At 40.8% G+C, this 12,854-nt stretch overlaps 1 protein-coding gene across 1 annotated transcript; it reads right to left on the bottom strand.

The window, feature by feature from the left end:
• Window positions 1-1,504: 1,504 nt before the first annotated feature.
• Window positions 1,505-4,977, bottom strand: LOC124030035 (protein rogdi homolog; the record flags this gene model as incomplete). Its single annotated transcript, XM_046341554.1, has 5 exons — window positions 1,505-1,808; window positions 3,158-3,207; window positions 3,361-3,474; window positions 3,597-3,695; window positions 4,882-4,977. Coding segments are annotated over 5 exons (558 nt in total), but the record flags the coding sequence as incomplete, so codon positions are not given.
• Window positions 4,978-12,854: the final 7,877 nt, after the last annotated feature.

The following is a 12,854-nucleotide window of genomic DNA, read 5'->3' on the forward strand; positions in this document are numbered from 1 at the left end:
AATCTACTTCATACCAACTGACCCACAGCCTGAATCAATCTACTTCATACCAACTGACCCACAGCCTGAATCAATCTACTTCATACCAACTGACCCACAGCCTGAATCAATCTACTTCATACCAACTGACCCACAGCCTGAATCAATCTACTTCATACCAACTGACCCACAGCCTGAATCAATCTACTTCATACCAACTGACCCACAGCCTGAATCAATCTACTTCATACCAACTGACCCACAGCCTGAATCAATCTACTTCATACCAACTGACCCACAGCCTGAATCAATCTACTTCATACCAACTGACCCACAGCCTGAATCAATCTACTTCATACCAACTGACCCACAGCCTGAATCAATCTACTTCATACCAACTGACCCACAGCCTGAATCAATCTACTTCATACCAACTGACCCACAGCCTGAATCAATCTACTTCATACCAACTGACCCACAGCCTGAATCAATCTACTTCATACCAACTGACCCACAGCCTGAATCAATCTACTTCATACCAACTGACCCACAGCCTGAATCAATCTACTTCATACCAACTGACCCACAGCCTGAATCAATCTACTTCATACCAACTGACCCACAGCCTGAATCAATCTACTTCATACCAACTGACCCACAGCCTGAATCAATCTACTTCATACCAACTGACCCACAGCCTGAATCAATCTACTTCATACCAACTGACCCACAGCCTGAATCAATCTACTTCATACCAACTGACCCACAGCCTGAATCAATCTACTTCATATACCAACTGACCCACAGCCTGAATCAATCTACTTCATATACCAACTGACCCACAGCCTGAATCAATCTACTTCATATACCAACTGACCCACAGCCTGAATCAATCTACTTCATATACCAACTGACCCACAGCCTGAATCAATCTACTTCATATACCAACTGACCCACAGCCTGAATCAATCTACTTCATATACCAACTGACCCACAGCCTGAATCAATCTACTTCATATACCAACTGACCCACAGCCTGAATCAATCTACTTCATATACCAACTGACCCACAGCCTGAATCAATCTACTTCATATACCAACTGACCCACAGCCTGAATCAATCTACTTCATATACCAACTGACCCACAGCCTGAATCAATCTACTTCATATACCAACTGACCCACAGCCTGAATCAATCTACTTCATATACCAACTGACCCACAGCCTGAATCAATCTACTTCATATACCAACTGACCCACAGCCTGAATCAATCTACTTCATATACCAACTGACCCACAGCCTGAATCAATCTACTTCATATACCAACTGACCCACAGCCTGAATCAATCTACTTCATATACCAACTGACCCACAGCCTGAATCAATCTACTTCATACCAACTGACCCACAGCCTGAATCAATCTACTTCATACCAACTGACCCACAGCCTGAATCAATCTACTTCATACCAACTGACCCACAGCCTGAATCAATCTACTTCATACCAACTGACCCACAGCCTGAATCAATCTACTTCATACCAACTGACCCACAGCCTGAATCAATCTACTTCATACCAACTGACCCACAGCCTGAATCAATGCCAATACCGCAGCTACTCATTCACTTCAGTTTATTCTGTGGACCAATGGGGAGTGTTGGGGAAAAAAAGTGTCCTGCTGCCCACAGACGTCACCCACCTTGTCCTTGAGCTGCTGACAGAGCTGCAGCGAGATGGTGAAGAAGATCAGGGTGTTGTTGAGCCAGGGGACAACACACTCCACCTTGTGAACCTGGCTCACCTCAAACTTAGCATTGTTCAGCTCGCTGGGGGAAGACAGCAGGGAAAGAGGTCAACCAGAAAGCAGTTGGATGTATTGGAAAGGGAACTGTGTGTGTTTAAACAGGTTGGGAACTGTGTGTGTTTAAACAGGTTGGGAACTGTGTGTGTTTAAACAGGTTGGGAACTGTGTGTGTTTAAACAGGTTGGGAACTGTGTGTGTTTAAACAGGTTGGGAACTGTGTGTGTTTAAACAGGTTGGGAACTGTGTGTGTTTAAACAGGTTGGGAACTGTGTGTGTTTAAACAGGTTGGGAACTGTGTGTGTTTAAACAGGTTGGGAACTGTGTGTGTTTAAACAGGTTGGGAACTGTGTGTGTTTAAACAGGTTGGGAACTGTGTGTGTTTAAACAGGTTGGGAACATGTGTGTGTTTAAACAGGTTGGGAACTGTGTGTGTTTAAACAGGTTGGGAACTGTGTGTGTTTAAACAGGTTGGGAACTGTGTGTGTTTAAACAGGTTGGGCACTGTGTGTGTTTAAACAGGTTGGGAACTGTGTGTGTTTAAACAGGTTGGGAACTGTGTGTGTTTAAACAGGTTGGGCACTGTGTGTGTTTAAACAGGTTGGGAACTGTGTGTGTTTAAACAGGTTGGGAACTGTGTGTGTTTAAACAGGTTGGGAACTGTGTGTGTTTAAACAGGTTGGGAACTGTGTGTGTTTAAACAAGTTGGGAACTGTGTGTGTTTAAACAGGTTGGGAACTGTGTGTGTTTAAACAGGTTGGGAACTGTGTGTGTTTAAACAGGTTGGGAACTGTGTGTGTTTAAACAGGTTGGGAACTGTGTGTGTTTAAACAGGTTGGGAACTGTGTGTGTTTAAACAGGTTGGGCACTGTGTGTGTTTAAACAAGTTGGGAACTGTGTGTTTAAACAAGTTGGGAACTGTGTGTTTAAACAAGTTGGGAACTGTGTGTGTTTAATCAAGTTGGGAACTGTGTGTGTTTAATCAAGTTGGGAACTGTGTGTTTAAACAAGTTGGGCACTGTGTGTGTTTAAACAAGTTGGGAACTGTGTGTTTAATCAAGTTGGGAACTGTGTGTGTTTAATCAAGTTGGGAACTGTGTGTTTAAACAAGTTGGGAACTGTGTGTGTGAAAGTGTTCAGAAATGAGAGGACTCAGGGTTAGACCCAACAAGCATAATTTACTATGCAGCTGACTAGTGACAATTTTTATTTATTTAATTAAAACGGTAGTTAGTATTGTTAGAGACACACGAATATCTTCACGTCAACCAGATATGAAATGGACATGAAAAGATCCTGTACTGACCACAGACAGTCCATCTGAACGTGTTAGTGACCGACATGATGTGAAGCCTTATATCAAGCAGAACTTACAACATGGCTCCGGGGTTGTGTAACACGGAGCTTCCAGACGGCTTGAAGTTCTGTTGAAACACCACAGGTAGACAAACTGATGCATCTTCACAATACCACATGTGATTACAGAACTAACAGCTGTGATCTTGTTTTGCGAAAGTCGTCTCAGGGATGGATTCGATCCGCAGACTGTATCTGCATGAGAGTTTGTGATTGTGTACCTTGGTGGTGTTGGGCTGCATTGCGTGCAGCTGGTAGACAGTCAGACACAGCTTACTCAGGTTGATATAGAAGTTCACCATCACATCGCCTGGCATTGGAGGAGTGAACATTTTCTGGAGAAGGAGAGAGAGAGAGAAAGAGACAGAGAGCGAGAGAGTCATTGTGATGTAAATTGCATACAGTAGACGGCGAGACCAGTTTCTCTGCTATGACCTATAACCTATGAGAGACTCACCATGAGGCCGCTGGTTGCCAGCTCCGGCAGGGTCATGGCTGCCGGAGTGGTGAGGCGGTTACGAGCCCTGGTCAGCTGGAGCATCACCGCGTCCATCAGCTACAACAACGACATCATCAGTCATCATCAACTACAGTCATCAACTGGGAACAAATACAACCTGAGATATAGAGGAAATGAAGAGATGCACTCTGGGATGGAAAAGTTGTTCTAGGTAATGAACGGGTACATGGTGGAGCAAAGTTGTAAATCTAATGATGTGTAGTGTAGACTAATGATGTGTAGTCTAATGATGTGTAGTGTAGTCTAATGGTGTGTAGTGTAGTCTAATGGTGTGTAGTGTAGTCTAATGGTGTGTAGTGTAGTGATGTGTAGTGTAGACTAATGGTGTGTAGTGTAGTCTAATGGTGTGTAGTGTAGTCTAATGACGTGTAGTGTAGTCTAATGACGTGTAGTGTAGTCTAATGACGTGTAGTGTAGTCTAATGACGTGTAGTGTAGTCTAATGACGTGTAGTGTAGTCTAATGACGTGTAGTGTAGTCTAATGACGTGTAGTGTAGTCTAATGACGTGTAGTGTAGTCTAATGATGTGTAGTGTAGTCTAATGGTGTGTAGTGTAGTGATGTGTAGTGTAGTCTAATGATGTGTAGTCTAATGGTGTGTAGTCTAATGATGTGTAGTGTAGACTAATGATGTGTAGACTAATGATGTGTAGTGTAGTCTAATGATGTGTAGTGTAGTCTAATGATGTGTAGTGTAGTCTAATGGTGTGTAGTGTAGTCTAATGATGTGTAGTGTAGTCTAATGGTGTGTAGTGTAGTCTAATGGTGTGTAGTGTAGTCTAATGGTGTGTAGTGTAGACTAATGGTGTGTAGTGTAGTCTAATGGTGTGTAGTGTAGTCTAATGGTGTGTAGTGTAGTCTAATGGTGTGTAGTGTAGACTAATGATGTGTAGTGTAGTCTAATGATGTGTAGTGTAGTCTAATGATGTGTAGTGTAGTCTAATGGTGTGTAGTGTAGTCTAATGGTGTGTAGTGTAGTCTAATGGTGTGTAGTGTAGTCTAATGGTGTGTAGTGTAGTCTAATGATGTGTAGTGTAGTCTAATGTTGACATAGAAAAGAGAGGAAAACCACTTCCCTGATAGCTCTGTTATATCTGTTAGCTCCGCTATGACACAGAAAGCAGTTAATTTCTGACAGTAATTATCACTGTTTTCCCTGGTGGAAACTAACCTCATTACCCTCAGCCCCAGTCTTAAAGTGGTAGCTGTGTGTGTGTTCCTACCTTGTTGACCTCAGCCCCAGTCTTAAAGTGGTAGCTCTCATCTCTACCACTCAGAAGCTGCAGAGCCTGATTCACATGGTTCCTAGCATCCTGGATCTGAGGGAGAGACAGGGACAGAGTCAGTATTATTAGATCTGACAGAGGGACAGAGTCAGTATTATTAGATCTGAGGGAGAGACGGGGACAGAGTCAGTATTATTAGATCTGAGGGAGAGACAGAGTCAGTATTATTAGATCTGAGGGAGGGACAGAGTCAGTATTATTAGATCTGAGGGAGGGACAGAGTCAGTATTATTAGATCTGAGGGAGGGACAGAGTCAGTATTATTAGATCTGAGACGGGGACAGAGTCAGTATTATTAGATCTGAGGGAGGGACAGAGTCAGTATTATTAGATCTGAGACGGGGACAGAGTCAGTATTATTAGATCTGAGGGAGGGACAGAGTCAGTATTATTAGATCTGAGGGAGAGACAGAGTCAGTATTATTAGATCTGACAGAGGGACAGAGTCAGTATTATTAGATCTGAGACGGGGACAGAGTCAGTATTATTAGATCTGAGGGAGAGACAGAGTCAGTATTATTAGATCTGAGGGAGGGACAGAGTCAGTATTATTAGATCTGAGGGAGAGACAGAGTCAGTATTATTAGATCTGACAGAGGGACAGAGTCAGTATTATTAGATCTGACAGAGGGACAGAGTCAGTATTATTAGATCTGAGGGAGGGACAGGGTCAGTATTATTAGATCTGAGGGAGGGACAGGGTCAGTATTATTAGATCTGAGGGAGGGACAGAGTCAGTATTATTAGATCTGAGACGGGGACAGAGTCAGTATTATTAGATCTGAGGGAGAGACAGAGTCAGTATTATTAGATCTGAGGGAGGGACAGAGTCAGTATTATTAGATCTGAGGGAGGGACAGAGTCAGTATTATTAGATCTGAGACGGGGACAGAGTCAGTATTATTAGATCTGAGGGAGGGACAGAGTCAGTATTATTAGATCTGAGGGAGGGACAGAGTCAGTATTATTAGATCTGAGATGGGGACAGAGTCAGTATTATTAGATCTGAGACGGAGACAGAGTCAGTATTATTAGATCTGAGGGAGGGACAGAGTCAGTATTATTAGATCTGAGGGAGGGACAGAGTCAGTATTATTAGATCTGAGGGAGGGACAGAGTCAGTATTATTAGATCTGAGGGAGGGACAGAGTCAGTATTATTAGATCTGAGGGAGGGACAGAGTCAGTATTATTAGATCTGAGACGGAGACAGAGTCAGTATTATTAGATCTGAGGGAGGGACAGAGTCAGTATTATTAGATCTGAGGGAGGGACAGAGTCAGTATTATTAGATCTGAGGGAGGGACAGAGTCAGTATTATTAGATCTGAGGAGGGACAGAGTCAGTATTATTAGATCTGAGGGAGGGACAGAGTCAGTATTATTAGATCTGAGGGAGGGACAGAGTCAGTATTATTAGATCTGAGGGAGGGACAGAGTCAGTATTATTAGATCTGAGGGAGGGACAGAGTCAGTATTATTAGATCTGAGGGAGGGACAGAGTCAGTATTATTAGATCTGAGGGAGAGACAGAGTCAGTATTATTAGATCTGAGACGGGGACAGAGTCAGTATTATTAGATCTGAGGGAGGGACAGAGTCAGTATTATTAGATCTGAGGGAGGGACAGGGTCAGTATTATTAGATCTGAGGGAGGGACAGAGTCAGTATTATTAGATCTGAGGGAGGGACAGAGTCAGTATTATTAGATCTGAGGGAGGGACAGAGTCAGTATTATTAGATCGGAGGGAGAGATGGGAATTTAGGAATGTGGCCAGGTTGGGTATTTCACCATGACTCCAGGGTGTACACCTCTACTCTGACATTAAATGCAATGGGATTTTGAATGACCACAGAGAGTCAGGACACCCATTTTAACGTCCCATCTGAAAGACGGCACCCTACGCAGGGCCATGTCCCCAAATGTAATCAGGGTTTGAAATGATTATGATTTTAATCTAATATTATATCTTTTTCGGCTTCTCGCGGTCAATTCGAAATCTTATAAATATTGGTTTTATTTCGTACTGACTCCCGACCATCCTCTCAAGAAAACGTTGTGACTGAATCTAGTTGATGATTCTTGGTTTAGAGGCAACAAAGGCATTTCACTGTACTTGCGCACATGACATTACAACTTGAAACAAGACAGAGAGACACAGAGAGACACAGAGACAGAGAGACAGAGAGACAGAGACACAGAGAGACACAGAGAGACACAGACACAGACAGAGAGACACAGAGACACACAGAGACACACAGAGAGACACAGAGACACACAGAGACAGAGAGACAGAGAGAAGACAGAGAGACAGAGAGAGACAGAGAGACAGAGACACAGAGAGACACAGAGAGACACAGAGAGACACAGAGAGACACAGAGAGACACAGAGAGACAGAGACACAGAGAGACACAGCGACAGAGACCTGAGAGACACACAGAGACACAGAGAGACACAGAGACAGAGAGACACAGAGAGACACAGAGACACACAGAGAGACACAGAGAGACACAGAGAGACACAGAGAGACACAGAGAGACACAGTACCTGTTGTAATTTCCAGTGCTTATCATCCCTGAATGTGAAATGCATCACTTGGTTGCTTTTAGCAGTTTTCAGATTGATGTCCTGCGAAGACAAAGCAATCAAACACATTACAGACAGAACCTGACATTGTGACATGTTCTCTACTAAAACACATTACAGACAGAACCTGACATGTTCTCTACTAAAACACATTACAGACAGAACCTGACATGTTCTCTACTAAACACATTATTACAGACAGACCTGACATGTTCTCTACTAAAACACATTACAGACAGAACCTGACATTGTGACAGGCTGCTCTCTACTAAAACACATTACAGACAGAATCTAACATTGTGACATGTTCTCTACTAAAACACATTACAGACAGAACCTGACATGTTCTCTACTAAAACACATTACAGACAGAACCTGACATTGTAACATGTTCTCTCTACTAAACACATTACAGACAGAACCTGACATGTTCTCTACTAAACACATTACAGACAGAACCTGCCATTGTGACATGTTCTCTGTACTAAACACACACAGACAGAACCTGACATGTTCTCTACTAAAACACACAGACAGAACCTGACATTGTGACAGGTTTTCTACTAAACACATTACAGACAGAACCTGACATGTTCTCTACTAAAACACATTACAGACAGAACCTGACATTGTGACATGCTCCTCACCAAAACACATTACAGACAGAACCTGACATGTTCTCTACTAAAACACATTACAGACAGAACCTGACATTGTGACATGTTCTCTACTAAAACACATTACAGACAGAACCTGACATTGTGACATGTTCTCTACTAAAAACACATTACAGACAGAACCATTGTGACATGTTCTCTACTAAAACACATTACAGACAGAACCCATTGTGACATGTTCTCTCTACTAAAACACATTACAGACAGAACCTGACATTGTGACATGTTCTCTAATAAAACACATTACAGACAGAACCTGACATTGTGACATGTTCTCTACTAAAACACATTACAGACAGAACCTGACATTGTGACATGTTCTCTACTAAAACACATTACAGACAGAACCTGACATGTCTCTACTAAAACACATTACAGACAGAACCTGACATGTGACATGTTCTCTACTAAAACACATTACAGACAGAACCTGACATTGTGACATGTTCTCTACTAAAACACATTACAGACAGAACCTGACATTGTGACATGTTCTCTACTACTAAAACACATTACAGACAGAACCTGACATGTTCTCTACTAAAACACATTACAGACAGAACCTGACATGACATGTTCTCTACTAAAACACATTACAGACAGAACCTGACATGTTCTCTACTAAAACACATTACAGACAGAACCTGACATGTTCTCTACTAAAACACATTACAGACAGAACCTGACATTGTGACATGTTCTCTACCAAAACACATTACAGACAGAACCTGACATGTTCTCTACTAAACACATTACAGACAGAACCTGACATGTTCTCTACTAAACACATTACAGACAGTGACATGTTCTCTACTAAAACACATTACAGACAGAACCTGACATTGTGACATGTTCTACTAAAACACATTACAGACAGAACCTGACATGTTCTCTACTAAAACACATTACAGACAGAACCTGACATGTTCTCTACTAAAACACATTACAGACAGAACCTGACATGTTCTCTACTAAAACACATTACAGACAGAACCTGACATGTTCTCTACTAAACACATTACAGACAGAACCTGACATTGTGACATGTCTCTACTAAAACACATTACAGACAGAACCTGACATGTTCTCTACTAAAACACATTACAGACAGAACCTGACATGTTCTCTACTAAAACACATTACAGACAGAACCTGACATTGTGACATGTTCTCTACTAAAACACATTACAGACAGAACCTGACATTGTGACATGTTCTCTACTAAAACACATTACAGACAGAACCTGACATGTTCTCTACTAAAACACATTACAGACAGAACCTGACATGTCTCTACTAAACACATTACAGACAGAACCTGACATGTTCTCTACTAAAACACATTACAGACAGAACCTGACATGTTCTCTACTAAACACATTACAGACAGAACCTGACATTGTGACATGTTCTCTACTAAAACACATTACAGACAGAACCTGACATTGTGACATGTTCTCTACTAAAACACATTACAGACAGAACCTGACATGTTCTCTACTAAAACACATTACAGACAGAACCTGACATTGTGACATGTTCTCTACTAAAACACATTACAGACAGAACTGACATGACATTACAGACAGAACCTGACATGTTCTCTACTAAAACACATTACAGACAGAACCTGACATTGTGACATGTTCTCTACTAAAACACATTACAGACAGAACCTGACATGTTCTCTACTAAAACACATTACAGACAGAACCTGACATTGTGACATGTTCTCTACTAAAACACATTACAGACAGAACCTGACATGTTCTCTACTAAACACATTACAGACAGAACCTAGACTAAAACACATTACAGACAGAACATGTTCTCTACTAAAACACTAAAAACACATTACAGACAGAACCTGACATGTTCTCTACTAAAACACATTACAGACAGAACCTGACATTGTGACATGTTCTCTACTAAAACACATTACAGACAGAACACATGTTCTTACTAAAAGACATTGTGACATGTTCTCTGTACTAAAACACATTACAGACAGAACCTGACATGTTCTCTACTAAAACACATTACAGACAGAACCTGACATTGTGACATGTTCTCTCCACTAAAAACACATTACAGACAGAACCTGACATTGTGACATGTTCTCTACTAAAACACATTACAGACAGAACCTGACATGTTCTCTACTAAAACACATTACAGACAGAACCTGACATGTTCTACTAAAACACATTACAGACAGAACCTGACATGTTCTCTACTAAAACACATTACAGACAGAACCTGACATGTTCTCTACTAAAACACATTACAGACAGAACCTGACATGTCTCTACTAAAACACATTACAGACAGAACCTGACATGTTCTCTACTAAAACACATTACAGACAGAACCTGACATGTGACATGTTCTCTACTAAAACACATTACAGACAGAACCTGACATGTTCTCTACTAAAAACACATTACAGACAGAACCTGACATGTTCTCTACTAAAACACATTACAGACAGAACCTGACATGTGACATGTTCTCTACTAAAACACATTACAGACAGAACCTGACATGTTCTCTACCAAAACACATTACAGACAGAACCTGACATGTTCTCTACTAAAACACATTACAGACAGAACCTGACATGTTCTCTACTAAAACACATTGTGACATGTTCTCTACTAAAACACATTACAGACAGAACCTGACATGTTCTCTACTAAACACATTACAGACAGAACCTGACATTGTGACATGTTCTCTACTAAAACACATTACAGACAGAACCTGACATGTTCTCTACTAAAACACATTACAGACAGAACCTGACATTGCACATGTCTCTCACTAAAACACATTACAGACAGAACTGACATTGTGACATGTTCTCTACTAAAACACATTACAGACAGAACCTGACATGTTCTCTACTAAAACACATTACAGACAGAACCATTACAGACAGAACCTGACATGTTCTCTACTAAAACACATTACAGACAGAACCTGACATTGTGACATGTTCTCTACTAAAACACATTACAGACAGAACCTGACATGTTCTCTACTAAACACATTACAGACAGAACCTGACATTGTGACATGTTCTCTACTAAAAACACATTACAGACAGAACCTGACATTGTAACATGTTCTCTACTAAAACACATTACAGACAGAACCTGACATGTTCTCTACTAAAAACACATTACAGACAGAACCTGACATGTTCTCTACTAAAACACATTACAGACAGAACCTGACATACTAAAACACATTACAGACAGAACCTGACATGTTCTCTACTAAAACACATTACAGACAGAACCTGACATTGTGACATGTTCTCTACTAAAAACACATTACAGACAGAACCTGACATGTTCTCTACTAAACACATTACAGACAGAACCTGACATTGTGACATGTTCTCTACTAAAACACATTACAGACAGAACCTGACATGTTCTCTACTAAACACATTACAGACAGAACCTGACATGTTCTCTACTAAAACACATTACAGACAGAACCTGACATTGTGACATGTTCTCTACTAAAACACATTACAGACAGAACCTGACATGTTCTCTACTAAAAACACATTACAGACAGAACCTGACATGTTCTCTACTAAAACACATTACAGACAGAACCTGACATTGTGACATGTTCTCTACTAAAACACATTACAGACAGAACCTGACATGTTCTCTACTAAAACACATTACAGACAGAACTGACATTGTAACATGTTCTCTACTAAAACACATTACAGACAGAACCTGACATGTTCTCTACTAAAACACATTACAGACAGAACCTGACATGTTCTCTACTAAAACACATTACAGACAGAACCTGACATGTTCTCTACTAAAACACATTACAGACAGAACCTGACATTGTGACATGTTCTCTACTACAGACAGAACCTGACATGTTCTCTACAAAACACATTACAGACAGAACCTGACATGTTCTCTACTAAAACACATTACAGACAGAACCTGACATTGTGACATGTTCTCTACTAAAACACATTACAGACAGAACCTGACATGTTCTCTACTAAAACACATTACAGACAGAACCTGACATGTTCTCTCCACTAAAACACATTACAGACAGAACCTGACATGTTCTCTACTAAACACATTACAGACAGAACCTGACATGTTCTCTACTAAAACACATTACAGACAGAACCTGACATGTTCTCTAAAAACACATTACAGACAGAACCTGACATTGTGACATGTTCTCTACTAAAAACACATTACAGACAGAACTCCATTATGTTCTTCATTAAACACATTACAGACAGGAATCTGACATTGTGACATGCCTCTGTACTAAACACATTACAGACAGAACCTGACATGTTCTCTACTAAAACACATTGCTGTATTGCAGAACCTGACATTGTAACATGTTCTCTCCACTAAAAACACATTACAGACAGAACCTGGACATGTTCTCTACTAAAAACACATTACAGACAGAACCTGACATTGTGACATGTTCTCTACTAAAACACATTACAGACAGAACCTGACATTGTGACATGTTCTCTACTAAAACACATTACAGACAGAACCTGACATGTTCTCTACCAAAACACATTACAGACAGAACTCTGACATTGTGACATGCTCTCTACTAAAACACA

The sequence above is a fragment of the Oncorhynchus gorbuscha genome, unplaced genomic scaffold, assembly GCF_021184085.1.
Source record: "Oncorhynchus gorbuscha isolate QuinsamMale2020 ecotype Even-year unplaced genomic scaffold, OgorEven_v1.0 Un_scaffold_8970, whole genome shotgun sequence".
Taxonomy (NCBI): Eukaryota; Metazoa; Chordata; class Actinopteri; order Salmoniformes; family Salmonidae; genus Oncorhynchus; species Oncorhynchus gorbuscha.